This window comes from Dipodomys ordii, unplaced genomic scaffold (genome assembly GCF_000151885.1).
Source record: "Dipodomys ordii isolate 6190 unplaced genomic scaffold, Dord_2.0 Scaffold25, whole genome shotgun sequence".
Classification (NCBI taxonomy): domain Eukaryota; kingdom Metazoa; phylum Chordata; class Mammalia; order Rodentia; family Heteromyidae; genus Dipodomys; species Dipodomys ordii.
Window position 1 is genome coordinate 21,255,631 of NW_012267241.1, and position 16,359 is coordinate 21,271,989.

At 37.9% G+C, this 16,359-nt stretch overlaps 1 protein-coding gene across 1 annotated transcript in view; it reads left to right on the forward strand.

The window, feature by feature from the left end:
* The window catches only part of Rock1 (Rho-associated, coiled-coil containing protein kinase 1), a 119,430-nt gene extending 103,698 nt beyond the window's left edge, over positions 1 to 15,732 (forward strand). The window contains exons 26-33 of the mRNA XM_013014887.1: positions 3,716 to 3,904; positions 4,504 to 4,663; positions 7,371 to 7,441; positions 7,629 to 7,717; positions 9,013 to 9,091; positions 9,251 to 9,512; positions 11,706 to 11,913; positions 14,231 to 15,732. Coding sequence (XP_012870341.1) covers positions 3,716 to 3,904; positions 4,504 to 4,663; positions 7,371 to 7,441; positions 7,629 to 7,717; positions 9,013 to 9,091; positions 9,251 to 9,512; positions 11,706 to 11,913; positions 14,231 to 14,234 — 1,062 coding nt within the window. The 3' untranslated portion in view covers positions 14,235 to 15,732. The remainder of the gene's footprint in view (positions 1 to 3,715; positions 3,905 to 4,503; positions 4,664 to 7,370; positions 7,442 to 7,628; positions 7,718 to 9,012; positions 9,092 to 9,250; positions 9,513 to 11,705; positions 11,914 to 14,230) is intronic.
* Positions 15,733 to 16,359: the final 627 nt, after the last annotated feature.

Here is a 16,359-nt window from a genome sequence, read left to right on the forward strand (position 1 = left end):
TCAGGGGAAAATACAGTGTGTTTGTGACTTTAACTATCACTGTCTGACAGTACTGTGAAATTTATGTGATCACTTAATCTCAATAAAAAATTACATTAAAAAAAAGCTAATTTATGTAGTAAAAATGTGACCTGAATTACTTTCAAATCCTATTATTGACACTATGAATATATGAGTAAATAGAAGACAACTGAATGCAAGAGGAAATATTTGGAAATAAATAAGAAAATATAGAAGTAAATTTATCATTTTGCTTTGTATTTATTCATCTAGATCATATTTTGGTTGGTCATGGAGTTTGAACTCTGGGCCTGGGCGCTGTCCCTCAGCTCTTCAGCTCAAGGCAAATGCTCTAGGGCCACAGAGCCACTTCTGGTTTTCTAGTGGTTTATTGGTGATAAGAGTCTCATGGAGTTTCCTGCTTGGTCTGGCTTTGAACCGTGATCCTCAGATCTCAGCCTCCTGAGTAGCTCAGCTCACATTCTTCAGAGCTTACTAAGAACTCGAATTGATTTTTATAGTAATTTTTTCTTTTAATTAAATGCTTATATAATCCCCTACCATAGTCTTTCAGAAATGTACTTCATAGATGTTGAATTCCTTCAGTGCAAATTTCATTTACCATTTTTTCAAGATGAGATTATGATGAAAAAGATTTACTTTTTTTTTTTTTTTTTTTTTTGTGTTGGGTGTCGGTAATGGGGCTTGACTCTGGGCCTAGGTGATGTCCCTGAGCTCTTCAGCTCAAGGCAAGAGCTCTACCACTTGAGCCACAGTGCCACTTCTGTTTTCTAATAGCTAATTAGAGATAGGAATCTCACGGACTTTCCTGCGTGGGCTTGCTTTGAACCAAGATCCTTAGATTTCAGTCTCCTGAGTAGGTAGGATTACAGGCATGAGCCATGGGTACCTGGCTAAGATTTACCTTTTTTTTTTCTTTTTTTTGGTCAGTTTTGGGGCCTGACCTCTGAGCCGGGTACTGTCTCTGAGCTCTTCAGCTTAAGGCTAGCACTCTACCACTTGAGCCACATCGCCACTTCTGGCTTTTTCTGCTTATGTGGTGCTGAGGAATCGAACCTAGGGCCTTATGCCTGCAAGGCAAGCACTCTACCACTGAGCCACCTGCCCCGCCCTAAGATTTACTTTTATTGCTTAACACTTCAGTGTTATCGGAGCATCTTAACAACATAAGATGAAAGAAAGCAAATTGCGAAGAATGCTTAGTTAACATATGTGTGTATACATATATATATGAAAAAATGCAAGCCGGATACCAGTGGCTCATTCCTGTAATCCTAGCTACTCAGGAGGCTCAGATCTGAGGATCACAGTTCAAAGCAGCCAGGGCAAGAAAGGCCAGGAGACTCTTAACTCCCATAAACCACTAGAAAACCGGAAGTGATGCCGTGGCTCACGTGGTAGAGTGCTCAGCTTGAGCTAATGAGCGCAGGGACAGCACCCAAGGCCAGAGTTCAAGCCCCACTACCAAAAAAAAAAAAATGCAGTGGTGAAAAAGCAATTAAGACATGCAGATTTCAAAGGTTTAGCTAAACACTGAACTCCAATAATAAACCCTGAAATAAAAATTAAAACTATAAGCTATCTTTTGGACAGTCAGTCTGAGATTTAAATTTTACATAATACCCAAGTCAAAACATAGGGAAAGTTCCTATATTATTTTTGGGATTAAACTATATAAAGAATTCATAGAATAAAACTTTCTTTTGTGCCAATCCTGGGGATTGAACTCAGGGCCTGGATAATACTCTGCCACTTGAGCCACAACTCCACTTCCAGATTTTTTGGTGGTCAATTGATGTTTAGACTCCTAGTGACTTTCCTACCCAGGCTGACTTTGAACCATGATCCTCAGATCTCAGGCTTCTGAATAGCTAGAATTATAGGTATGAGCCACTGATGCCCAGAAGAATAGAACACTTTATGCACATTACTCTTTGATCCAGTACTACACATTTAGAAATTGGTCTTAATGTTTAAAACATAGAAATTAAAGCCAGGTGCTGGTGGTTTATGCATAGTCCTAGCTACTCAGGAGGCTGACAATCTGTATCACATTTTTTTTTCTTTTTGCTTATGTGGTGCTGGGGAATTGAACCCAGGGCTTCATGCATGCAAGGCAAGTGCTCTACCACTGAGCCACCTTCCCAGCCCCCTGTATCACAGTTTGAAGCCAGCTTCTGTAAGAAAGTTTGTGAGGCTCTGATCTCTGATTTCTACCGAAAAAGCTGTGAGTGGAGCTCCAGCTCAAGTGTGCTAGAGCACTAGTCTTGAGCATAAAAGGCTCAGGCACAGTGTCCAGTCCAGTTCCTAAGTTAACGCCTTAGGACCAGTGCACATGCACACACACACACACACACACACAAAGATAAATTAATTACTACAATTTTTGGTATTATTACTATTTGTATAGCTAGTTTTATATGGTTTTCACATAGTTTCTCATTTTGAATGTACTTTTTTTCATTCTGTAAAGGGATTAACCTCTACTGTATTATATATTACTTTTTACTTTCAAAAGGGTCTCTGGATGACCTAGTCAGGTCCGGGTACCTTCTCTCCTGCTTAACTAGTTGTCCAATATATTACTTTTTACTTTCAAAAGGGTCCCTGGATGACCTAGTCAGGTCGGGTACCTTGTCTCCTGCTTAATTACTTGTCCAAAGGGAGGGGGGAAAAATCCAGCTTTTTTGTCTATGTACTGTTTTCTCTGCTTATAGTGTCATTCCTGGCTTTTCTTCTTATCATTTCTTGCTTTACTTATCTAACTCCTACTTGTCCTTTAAGGAATGTGGTCGCATGTGCTACCAGTTATATCCCAGTTTTCATTGGTGTATCCTAGTTTTCATATGCATAAAAATTTCTGCTAATTAGTATTGAAAAAATAATTTTTAGAGGAAATTTAAATTGGAGAACTACATATTAACTGTGGGTATAAGATGCAGTTGAGACCGGTGTGTGGTTGTTCATGCCACTCCCTGCTGTGCTGGCAATACTTGTTCTTACCACAGCTTTTTTCCCCATTTTTTTTCCAAATTAGTCAACCTCAAGCAAAGGGACACCCTACCCAGTGTTAAGCAGACATCAGACATCTCACACCATCCCTTTGGCACTCACATTATTGAGGCACAAGTATCTTAGGGATAAGCTAGGCACACACACACACCCCAAACACACACACACACCGAACTTCCAGGGGCTCTACTTTGCCACAAGCCCCCAAGTGCCACCAGGAGGAGATAGTCATTGTTGATCTGAACAGAGCCACATGGCCATTCTGGTCTGGAACACTGGGGGTTATTTGGAGGTAAGAATCTCACAGTTTGGCTTCAAACTGCTTGGAACTGTGATCCTCAGATCCCAGCCTCCTGAATTCACTAGGTGAATTCAGTCTCTGGACCACAAGCAGTCTGCACCTCTCTTAACCTAGCTGCTGGAGAAGGCCTGGAATGAGTAGGAGAAAGGAGGGCATAGCTTGCATGCACTATCTTTTGGCCTGGGAAGAGAACAGTATTTTGTATTTGTTCCATTAATTCAACTTAGAATTACACTCCAGATATTCCTGGCAAACCTTTCATAACCTGGGAAAAATTGAAGACAACTATTCCTACTTTTGTTTGTTTTCTTATATTTCATAAAATAAGTAAATAAAACAACTACAATATAGAGCCTTACTAATATTTTAATATTTGAATAGGCCGTTAACAAGCTGGCAGAAATAATGAATCGCAAAGATTTTAAAATTGATAGAAAGAAGGCTAATGCGCAAGATTTAAGAAAGAAAGAAAAGGAAAATAGAAAATTACAGCTGGAGCTTAACCAAGAGAGAGAAAAATTCAACCAGATGGTAGTGAAACATCAGAAGGAACTGAATGACATGCAGGCGGTAAGGGCTGGCGTGTGTGTATGTGGGTGGAGGGGGAGGCGGTATACTAGGATTAAATCAGTATTACTGTGCGTAGCTTATTACCTATTTTGTTTGTATTGAATTTCCTTACTAAAAGCTTATATATATTTTTCAAGGGTTATTTCTTTTCTTCATTTTGGTCAGAGACCAGGGCTCAAACTCAGTACCTGATGCTTTGGCTCCTTGGCTAGTAGTCCTCTACCAACTGAGCCAGGCTTCCAGTTTTATCATTTTTACTCTAATATGAATGTTTTATTTCTAAAACTAAAAAGATGCTCTGTTGCCTTATAGTTACTATAGCTTGATTACTTATTTGCATTTGTTAATTCTTTTTACATTTTTTTTCTTTTTTTAAATTTTTATTTGTTTTTTATCGTGAAAATACTGTACAGAGGGGTTACAATTAGATGGGCAAGATAATGAGTACATTTCTTATCAAGCATTGTAGCCTCCTCCTTTGTTTTCCCTTCCCATCCCTTCCCAGCCTCCCTCTGCCCCCCTACCCAACCCCCCCATTTTTTAATTCTTAATATTGGAAATTATTTGAACTTGATTATATTGATATTTTTCAAAAATAGCAATTGGTAGAGGAATGTACACATAAGAATGAGCTTCAGATGCAGCTGGCAAGCAAAGAGAGTGATATTGAACAATTACGTGCTAAACTATTGGACCTTTCGGATTCTACTAGTGTTGCTAGTTTCCCTAGTGCTGATGAAACTGATGGAAACCTTCCAGGTAAACAAAAAAATTCTATTCTTTCAGTGCAGGTTTGCTTTGATATACAGAAATTGCTTTTTTATTTGGTCTTCTACCTCTTTAGTCATTTAGTGCAAGGATTTTTAAGAAGAAATTTTGATAGACAAAACCTATCATGGCGTTGTATATTAGGTGCGTTTTACAGAATACAACAGTCAGAAGCAATTTTCGGTTATTATTAAAATGGATGTAAGAATCTGTATTGCACACAAAAAAAAGTTTAATAAACTCATTTCAAGCCACCTAAATCCATGTTCCAACCTCTCATATTTGTAAAGAAATTGTGCCGGGTGCTGTTGGCTCACGCCTGTAATCCTAGCTATTCAGGAAGCTGAGATCTGAGGATCGCTGTTCCAAGCCAGCCCGGGCAGGAAAGTCCGTGAGACTCTGATCTCCAATTAACCAACAGAAAACCAGAGTGGTGCTGTGGCTCAAGTGGTAGAGCACTTGCTTTGAGCTGAAGAGCTCAAGGACAGCACTAAACCCGAGTTCAAGCCTCATGACTGACAAAAGAAAATATAAAACAAAAATTTTATACATGTTTTTGTGGCTACCAGTTATTTGATACTTTATATATTCTTATGTTTAAAACTAAGAAATGCGCTTGCTTTTTGTGTGGCCCTGAATTCAAGCTTTTTTCACTCAAGTCTGGCATTGTACCACTTGAGCCATATTCCACTTCCCACATTTTGCTAGTTAATTGGAGCTGGTAGTCTCTTGGCCAGGCACTGTGGTGATTCACACATAAAATCCTAGCTACTCAGGATGCTGGGAGGGTAATGGTTCAAAACCAGCCTGCTCAGGAAAGTCTGTGAGAATTTTATCTCCAATAAACTACTCAGAAAAGCCTAAAGTGGCATTGGGGCCCAAGTGGTAGAGGGACAGGGACAGCACCTTGAGTTCAAGCTTTGGAACCAGGAAAACAAAAGGTGGGGGGGGGGAGGTCTGTTAGATTTTTCTGCCTGGGCTGTCTATGAACCACAATTCTCACATCTCAGACTCCTGAGTAGCTAGGATTATAGGTGCAAGCCACAGTGCCCAGAAGAAATGTATTTCTTTCTTTCTTTTTTCTTTTTTTGCAGTTGTGGGGCTTGAACTTAGGGTGTGAGCTCTGTCCCTGAGCTCTTTTGCTCAAGGCTAGCACTCTACTTTGAGCCACATCTCCACTTCTGGGTTTTTTATTTTTGTTTGTTTTGCCAGTCCTGGGGCTTGAACTCAAGGCCTGGTTCTGTCCCTGAGCTTTTTCTTCTTCTTTTTTTTTTTTTTTTTTCCCCTGAGCTTCTTTTTCTTAAGTCTAGCAACTCTTATCACTTGAGCCACAAAGCTGCTTCTTCGCTTTTTCTGTTTATTATGGTACTGAGGAATTGAACCAGGGCTTCATGTGTGCTAGACAGGCCTCTAGTACTAAGCCACATTCCCATCCCATCCACTTCTGGTTTTTGACCTACAACAGAGAGTTCTAAGTCAGCTTGACCTATGTAATGGAGAAAGATACTATAGATTCCCATTAGGATCATCATGAAGACCATAATATAATCAGACATAATAACATACTTTAAATTTGGTTACCTTTCTAGTTTTTCATATTTTCATATTTTCAATAAGATACAGAACTTAATTTGAATTTTCGTTTCTCCATCCTGATAGTGGAATATTTTTATCCTTCAGATATTTCTGTAAGCACTAGTTGTATTTAAACAGTAATGATATTTCTTATAAAAGGCCATGATGAATACAATTGAAGAATTTATGATGTATACAAACTTGTTCAAATATTAGAAGATGACAAATGACTTGTAAAGAATTATAATTGGAACCGGGCACCGGTGGCTCATGCCTGTAATCCTAGCTACTCAGGAGGCTGAGATCTGAGGATTGCAGTTCAAAGCCAGCCCAGGCAAGAAAGTCCGTGAAACTCTTATCTCCAATAAACCACCAGAAAACCAGAAGTGGCGCTGTAGCTCAAGTGGTAGGGTGCTAGCCTTGAGCTGAAGAGCTGAGGGACAGCACTCAGGCCCAGAGTTAAGCCCCACGACCGACAAAAATAATAATAATAATAATTGGACTTGGACTTACCTATTAAATGCATTACCCCTTCCCTTTGAAACTGTTTTTTGAGTCTTTGTTTTACCAAAAATTTTAACAGAATATTGTCCTGAGAAAACAAATAAAATGCTTGTCTTTTATTCTTTATATCTAGTTGATTCTGCCTGCATTCCTTATTTATTTATCTTCTATTCTTGTCTTCTGTGAGTAATAGGATACTTCTGTACTTTTGCTTGCTCTTTCTTGTGTAAATCATGGCTATGATTTGTTCCACTTGCTGCATATTTGTTTTTGGGCGTTTCTTTTGCTTAGTATTTTCTATGAATGTTAAGTGATACTTCAAGTCTTCTATATTATTTAAGCTGCAGTCCATTCAAGTCTTGCCTGGCTCTTAAGAAATTGTTACTTCATACTTTTGTAATTGAGTAGTAAATGTTAATTTTACGGGGAATATAGCTTGAGATTTTTTTCTGCAATATTTGTATGGCCATTAAAGTTGATTTGTGTGATTCAAGCATGAAAGAGCAAATTGTTTATTTAGCTGTTTCAAATTGCCTGTTGCTGCATGCTGACAGACAACTTGTAATGGTTTTTACTTGGTTACAATTTATGACTCATTACTGTATATACTTTGTCCTAGAGTCAAGAATTGAAGGTTGGCTTTCTGTACCAAATAGAGGAAACATCAAAAGATATGGCTGGAAGAAACAGGTACTATCAACTTAGTGTTTTTTTCTGACATTTTGTTATGTATTTTACTTTGAAACAGTTTGCACTCATTGTTATATTGTTAATATTGATTTAAATTAATACAATGTACTCTTTATATACGTGGCAAATATATTACCATTTTAAATCAAGTTAGCATTCATTCTCCTTGCCTTTCTTTTCATTTCAGTATGTTGTTGTAAGCAGCAAGAAAATTCTATTCTATAATGATGAACAAGATAAGGAACAATCCAATCCATCTATGGTATTAGATATAGAGTAAGTGGTGTTTGACTTTAACTTGTAATAATTAGCTTTTGACTTGTAATTATTTTACATTTTGTGTTGTTTAAACAATGTTACCTACATATCTGTTTTTCTTAAGAAAAGTTAACTTTTATTTATTCACTAATTTATTGATTGAGCCAGTACGGAACTTGATGTCAGGGCCTCACACACACAGCTTATTTGTTCATAACTGGCATTTTACCACTTGAGCCACATCCAGCATTTTGTTGGTTAACTTGATAGGTATTCTCAGGAATTTTCCTGCCCAGTCTAGCTTTGAACCTCAGTTCTCTAGGTCTTAACCTACTGAGTAGCCAGGATTACAGAGTGAGCTACCAGTGCCTGGCTAAATAATAATTTTCTATGAAAGCTTAATAAAATGTGAAAATGGAAACTTTAATTTCAATTATTGGGGAGTTCAGAGAGCATATAAAAAAGTATTCTTTCGTCATCAGCATGACATCAATAGTTTAAATTGGGAACATAAACATATCTGTTCTTTTTTTAGTAATACCTCAAAGAGGCTTAATAAGTACGTTTTTTCCACTTGTATGCTTTCTAAAACTTACCATAGATGCTACAATATACATAAAGATATGTTCTATATTTAGTTCTACATAAAAACTAGTAGTAGAAGAAATAAAACGCAACAAAACCAGGCACTGGTGGCTTATACCTATAATCCTAGCTACTCAGGAGTCTGAGATCTGAGGATCACAGTTTGAAGCCACCTTGGGCAGGAAAGCCTGTGAGACTTTTGTCTCCAAAGAAGCCAAAGTGGAGTCAAAGTGATAGTATGCTCGCCTTGAGCAAAAAAGCTCAGACAGCACCAAGACCCTGAGTGCAAGCCCCAGGATCAGTACAAATTAAAAAATATAGTTGGGTACCTGTGGCTCATGCTTATAATCCTTGCTAATCAGGAGGCTGAGATCTTAGGATGGCGGTTCAAAGCCAGACTGGCACGAAAGTCTTGAGATTCTAGTAAACCACTCAGAAAACTGGAAGTGGCACAATGGCTCAAGTGGTAGAACACTAGTCTTGAGCTGAAGTGCTGAGGGACAGTGTTCTGGCCCAGAGATTCTGTTCATCCTTACTGGCATTTGATGGGATTACTGTTTCTGTTTTCAAAATTCTGATAGATCTAGAGTAAATTTAGTTTATATTCCTAATGATGAGACACTTTGAATATCTTTTCATGAGCTTGCTACTTCTGTGTCTTCTTCAGTGAAATGTCTGTCATTTTCCATTATGAGTTTTCGTAATTGCTTGTATTTATTTTGTCTTAGTAAATTGTTTCATGTTCGACCTGTAACCCAAGGAGATGTGTACAGAGCTGAAACTGAAGAAATTCCTAAAATATTCCAGGTAAAAGTCTGAGATTATATTTCTAAAGTATCTTTTACCTAATACTAATTTTTTTGTGAAGTAACATAAAAGATACTGGTGTTTTTCTGCATATAAAACCATTATTCACAGATCAAGTTCTTATTTTAATATTCTTTTCCTTGACAATTTTTAATGTAGATACTATATGCAAATGAAGGAGAATGTAGAAAGGAAGTAGAAATGGAACCTGTACAACAAGCTGAAAAAACTAATTTCCAAAATCACAAAGGCCATGAGTTCATTCCTACACTCTACCACTTTCCTGCCAACTGTGAGGCCTGTGCCAAACCTCTCTGGCATGTTTTTAAGCCACCCCCTGCCCTGGAATGTCGAAGATGCCATGTTAAGTGCCACAGAGATCACTTAGATAAGAAAGAGGACTTAATTTCTCCATGTAAAGGTAAGGTATCATCATTTTTTACAACTTATAACAAAGTTAAGTTCTAGTAAAATACCCTTTTCAAGTGTAATAATTTCTATACTAAGTTGAAGTAGGTTATAAGATACGATATTTTTACACGAATGAAACAACATGAAGCAATCCTATCATGCACATAATTTTATGTATGAATACATGTATGCACACATGTATGTATATGTGTATGTAATGCATGTGCTCTATTTTTTGTTGGTTGTGGGGCTTGAACTCTTTGAACTGTGATCCTCAGATCTCAGCCTCCTGAGTAGCTAGGATTTCAGGCATTAGCCACCAGTGCCTAGCTTCTGTCTACTATTTGAACCATATCTCCAATGCAGCATTTGCTGGTTAATTAGAAATGGGAGTCTTTGGACTTTTCTGCCCAGGCTAGCTTCGAACTGAAATTTGTATTCTCACCTTCATAACTAGCTAGGATTACTGGCTTGAACTACCAGCATTTGACACATTGGGTTTTTTGTTTGTTTTTTAAGAGAACCATTTTAAAAACAAAAAACTAAGCCGGAAGCTGGGTGCCAGTTTAATCATAGCTACTCAGGAGGCTGAGATCTGAGGATCGCAGTTCAAAGCCAGCCCAGGCAGGAAAGTCCGTGAGACTCTTATCTCCAGAAAACTGGAAGTGGCACTGTGGCTCAAGTGGTACAGTGCTGTCCTTGAGCTGAAGAGCTGAGGGACAGGGCTCAGGCCCAAAAGGTACAAGCGCTGTGGCCAGAAGAAAAAAAAACAGCCAAGCACCAGTGGCTCATGTCAGTAATCCTAGGAGGCTACTCAGGAGTCTGAGATTTGAGGATCATGGTTCAAAGATTGCCCAGGTAAAAACACACACACACACACACAGAAAAAACCTGTCACTGAGGGCTGGGAAGGTGGCTCAGTGGTAGAGTGCTTGCCTTGCATGCCTGAGGCACTGGGTTCGATTCCTCAGCATCACATAAGCAGAAAAAGCTGGAAGTGGCGCTGTGACTCCAGTGGTAGAGCGCTAGCCTTGAGCTGAAGAGCTGAGGGATAGCGCCCAGGCCCAGAGTTCAGGCCCCATGATCTGCAAAAAAAAAAACCAAAAAACAAAAAAAAACTGTCACTGAGAAATTAAGAGAAGAGGTAAGTTTCCACCATTATTCTTTCTTTGAAGTTTTCCTCCTTTGAAGCTTTTTATAAAATTTTTATGTGTGTGTGTGTGCACGTGTGTACACCAGTCCTGGGGCTTGAACTCAGGGTCTGGGTGTTGTCCCTGGGCTCTTGTGCTCAAGGCTAACACTCTTATCACTTGAACCACAGGCCCTAACTTCAAGCCTCAGGACCAACAACCCACACACACACAATTAAAACTATGTCACTGGGAAATTAGTTTAAGAGAAGAGTTATCAGTGAGTTCCACCATTATTCCTCCTTTGAAGTTTTCTTTGTGCCAGTTCCGGGGCTTGAACTCAGGGTCTGGGTGCTGTTCCTGAGCTTTTGTGCTCAAGGATAGCACTCTACCACTTAAGCCACAGGCCTTACTTCCCAGATTTTTGTTGGTTAATTTTAGATAAGAGTCTCATGGACTTTCCTGCTCTGGCTGGCTTCAAACTGCAATTCTCAGATTTTGGTCTCCTGAGTAGGATTAGAGGCAGAAGCCACTGGCACCCAGCTCCTCCTTTGAATTTTTTCTTTTGCCTGGCTTTCTCTGCCTTCACCATTATGCTGTATTATAGACAAAAATGCATTCCAGTTAGTCAGAGGCTTGAAGAAAGTAGAGTCTAGCTAACATAAGAAACTTACATATTGTGATTTTGGGTTTTGTTTGTTGTTGTTTTTGCCAGCCCTGGAGTTTGAACTCAGGGCTTGGGTACTGTCTCAGAGCTTCTTTTACTCAAGGCTAAGCACTCTACCACTTGAGCCACAACACCACTTCAGCTTTTTCTGTTTATATGGAACTGTGCTTCATGGCATGCTAGGCAAGCACTCTACTACTAAGACACATTCCTAACCCCTGATTTAGTTTTTTGTTTTAAATTTTGAAGTGTTAGTTAAAAAGAAAGGGATATTGCCCAAGGATAATTAAGCATAGCAGATATTTTAAGAACTTATTTTGTAAGAACTGACAAAATTACTCATTTTATAGGTTTGATTTTATGTATATTTTATGGTCTTAATTGTGCTTTTGTTTTTTAAATATAGTAAGTTATGATGTAACATCAGCAAGAGATATGCTGCTGCTAGCATGTTCTCAGGATGAACAGAAAAAATGGGTAACTCATTTAGTAAAGAAAATCCCTAAAAATCCACCGTCTGGTTTTGTTCGTGCCTCACCTCGAACGCTTTCTACAAGATCCACTGCAAATCAGTCTTTTCGTAAAGTGGTCAAAAATACATCCGGAAAAACTAGGTAAGGACCAAAATGGACCCTTTTAGTAAAATGTGAAAAATGACTAGATAATATCTATTGAAGTCATATATCTACTTGAAGCTGGTAGTTTTTGCTTCCAATTGTCAGTAACAGAGAAGCAAAGGAGAAGGATTAGAAGTTCAAGAATATATTTAGACCTTACTGATTTAACCAACTGATAGTGTACATCTTTTTTTTTTTTTTCTTTTTTGCTGGTCTTGGGGCTTGAACAAAGGGGCTAGGTGCTGTCCCTGAGCTTCTTTTTGCTGAAGGCTAGATAAGACCCTATGGACTTTCCTGCCTAGGCCGGCTTCAACCCACGATCCTCACATCTCAGCCTCTTAAGTAGCTAAGATTATAGGCATCAGCCCCCAGTGCCTGGCTACATCTTTTTCAAATGAATCTGTGTTCATATAAAACTTTCTTCAACTTTGTGTTATTTTGAGCTTAATTGGCATGTGTTTTTGCTTGTTGTTTTTGGGCAAATCAAAGCACTTGTTTTTTTTGTTTGTTTGGTTTTGGTTTTGGTTTTTTGTCGTGGGGCTTGAACTCTGGGCCTGGGCACTGTCCCTATGCTCTTCAGCTCTAGACTAGCGCTCTACACTTAAGCCACAGTGCCACTTCTGGTTTTCTGGTGGTTAATTGGAGGTAAAAGTCTCACAGATGTTCGTTCCCAGGCTGGCTTTGAACTTTGATCCTCAGATCTCAGCCTCCTGAGTAGCTCGGATTACAGGTGTGAGCCGCTGGTGCCTGGCTTACTTGGTATTTTTAATGAATACAAAATTATATGTCTGAGACAAGCAGAAAAGGTCAGATAAGATGATGTTAAGCAAAATGAACTCCAAGATAAGGACACAAGTAGCTTTTTCTTTCTTGCTAGTGTTTCTAATGTATTTATAAGGTGATTTTTTTTTTGTCTTTTCTTTTTTGGTACTGGGGATCGAACCCAGGACGTTGCGCTTGCTAGGCAAGCGCTTTGCCACTGAGCTACATCCCAGCCCGTGATTTTTTTGTTGTTGTTGCTTTGTATGTCCACGGTATAACCCCTGTTTTCACTGTATTTGATGTTGGTATAATTTTGGGAGGGGACGGGAATAAACTAATTGTTTAAATAGGGATACAGGTGGACCCATTGCAACAATGAGATGTACAAGATGCTATGTTGAAAAATGAACTTTACAATTTAGATGTAGGAGGGGATGAGGAATGTAGTCGTGGAGATGGGAGGGCAGGGATGGTAGGGGAAAAACAAAGGAGGAGGCTTGATAAGAAATGTACTCATTACCTTGCTCATGTAATTGTAACCCCTCTGTATTTTCACAATAAAAAAAATTTATTTAAAAAAAATTAGAAGCTTCCCAGTTAAGTCCTCCCTTTTTTTTTAATGGAATTTTTTTTCCAAAAATCTTATATTCTATAACAAACATCTACTGGACGTGATTAAATTCTTTCTTTGGGGCAAGCATATCTCATTATGTCCTCACTTTACATATGAATAAATGAAGCCCAAAGAAATTAAGCAACTTTCTCAAGATTTTGGAACATTTTTTTTTCCCAATTCTAAAGTCTTGTTTTTTTTCTAAGTGTAAACTTTATTTATTTATTTTTCCATTCCTGGGGCTTGAACTCAGGGCCTGGGCACTGTCCATGAGCTTCTTTTTGCTCAAGGCAAGTGCTCTACCATTTGAGCCACAGCACCACTTCTGGCTTTTTCAGTTTATGTGGTGGTACTTGAGGAATTGAACCCAGGGCTTCATGCATGCTAGGCAAGCACTCTACCACTAAGCCATATTCCCAGCCCACTATTAACTTTTTTTTTAAATCAAAAGTAATGTAAGTTAAATCATTTGAATCTAGAAGCTGAGACTTAACACTGATTATCTTCTTTGCTAGTGACATCCATGTCTTTCAAGCAGGGTTAAAGTCATCTTGCTATCATCACTTTCTGCCATCAGTAACCAAGTCTTCTTTATTTCTTTCTATGTTCCTGATCTATCATAATACTCTAGGTTATCACATTAGTCGATTTATTTCTGTAGAATGGTATTTTATTCACCTGAGTTTAGGGTGCAAACTTGATCCAAAGTGATTTAAAATAGGATTATACATAAGACAACATTTTCAAAAGTATAGAAGCAAAATGTTTTCTGCATTTTATATAATTGTTCATTGTTTTATGTAAAAAATATATACTTACCTTCCTGCTTTTTGGTGTGGTAGCCATGTGCTCTACCACTAAGCCAAAACTAAATCTCTCTGATTTTTGTTTCTTATCAACTGTTTCTTAAATTACAGCTTTTTTTTTTTCTCCCAACAGTTAACCTTGACCTACTGCCTTATGGAATCATGGGATGCTACCTGATAAACCATGCTTCTTTAACAATGCAGAGCAGACAGGCTATTTCTTTGACACAAATATCACAGGCTTCAGGGTTAAGATTGCTGTCATTCTGTCTTTGCTTTGGCACAAAAGCACACTGAGGTTTCCTTTTTATTTTTTATTTTTTGGCGGGTTTGCCTACAGGTAGATTAGATTAATTATTACTGTGTAATGCAATTGGGGAAAAGCTTAGCTAGATATATTTTTTTAAAAGGTGCTGCCTTTTGAATTTCTAAGAAAATGCCTGTCAGTCATGATAGAACAGTTTTCCTCATATGAATGAGAGGAAAGAACTTTCACTTTCAAGTGGAATGCCATCACTATCAAGATCAGCTCATGAAAGGAGTAAAGAAAATATCTCAAAATGAGACTTTTTTTTTAATGACTTAAGTTTTTGTGCTCTTGCAAGACTATACAAAACTATTTTCTGAAAGCAGTGATATCACTTGAAATTAAGTGCCCTCACTGTAGAATTAAAAAGCCTTACTGTTGATTGCCTACGGTGGACTTGATAAGGAAATTAAATATCTTACATATGCTTTACAAAATACTGTATGTGTTTCTGCAATTTTGTAGGTAGGGAAATGGGAAAGACAAAAAAAATACATTTAATCTATGCATTTTGCCAAGCCATATTGAGTTATTTTACTACTAGAAACATTAGGAACTAACTGTACAAAAGAACCACCTTTAAGAGCATTTTGTGGGGTACATCATTTCTGTAATTGTATAATGTATTTCTTTATGGTTTTAAGTGATAAAGACATTAACTTAACAAACATATAAGAATTGTATGCACTGTTTGAAATGTAAATTATTCTTAGAACACTTTCAGTGGGAGTTGCATTACCCTATTAGTGCCTTAATTTGAGAGAATTATTTTACTGCCATGAGTAAGTATAAAATTTTCAGAAAACAGATTTTAAAAAAAAATTATGTGTCATGGGTTTTTCATTGATAATTGGTTTAATTTAAAATATTTAGATATTTGTTGGATTTTTGTATACGGAGAACAATCTTGCATCAAACTACCTGCTACAATAATGACTGTAAAACTACAGAAAATATACAAGATTGCACCAATATAAAAAGAGAATTATGGCAATACATCTATAATGTTTTCCAGTTAACATAGGAATTACCAGATAAATACTATTAAACTCTTGTCCATTAACAAGAGTTGATTTGTATTAGCAGTATGATTTATTGTTTTTCTTAACCAAATACCTCCTCAGTAATTTATAATGGCTTTGCAGTAATGTGTATCAAATAAGAAGCACTGGAAAACTGATCGTCTCTAGGATGATATGCATGTTTCAAGTGGTATTGAAAGCCGCACTGATGGATATGTGATAATAAACATATCTGTTATTAATATGCTAATGACTCTGTGCTCATTTAATGAGAAATAAAAGTAATTTATGAATGGATACTTTTAATGATGACTCACTATGGTGTTTTCTCATTGCTAATTTTTTTTGTTGGTTGGTTGGTCATGGGGTCTGAACTCTGGGCCTGGGCGCTGTCCCTCAGCTCTTCAGCGCAAGGCAAGCTCTCTACCATTTGAGCCACAGTGCCACTTCTGGCCTTTTCTGCTTATGTGATTCGGAGGAATCAAACCCAGGGCCTCATGCATGCGAGGCAAGTGCTCTACTACTAAGCCACCTTCCGAGCCACTCATTGCTGGAATGAATGGAATGTATACCACAATTTAGCCCCTCCCTAGTTGTATACAAATACAACTAATGTGTGTTAAATTTCATTACTAAATGTATTTTTAAAATATAAAGCTTGGTTTAGACTCCATTGGAACTCTTGCATTTTGTGAGGAGAGATTGGGCGGTAATTTCCAAGAGTATTTGTATAGTGAACAGCCTTGGAAGATAGAATGTTTTCTTTCAGAGGACGGAAGTTTGTTTACTGTTCAGTATGATAGAGATAATGCCACCTTCCATGGCTCCAGCATGGCTTTAGCTCATTTTAAAAGATATGGAGCGAGCACCTATAAAATCCTCATTGTTCAGGAGGCTAAGATCTTAAAGATTGCAATTTAGTCAGCCTAGGCA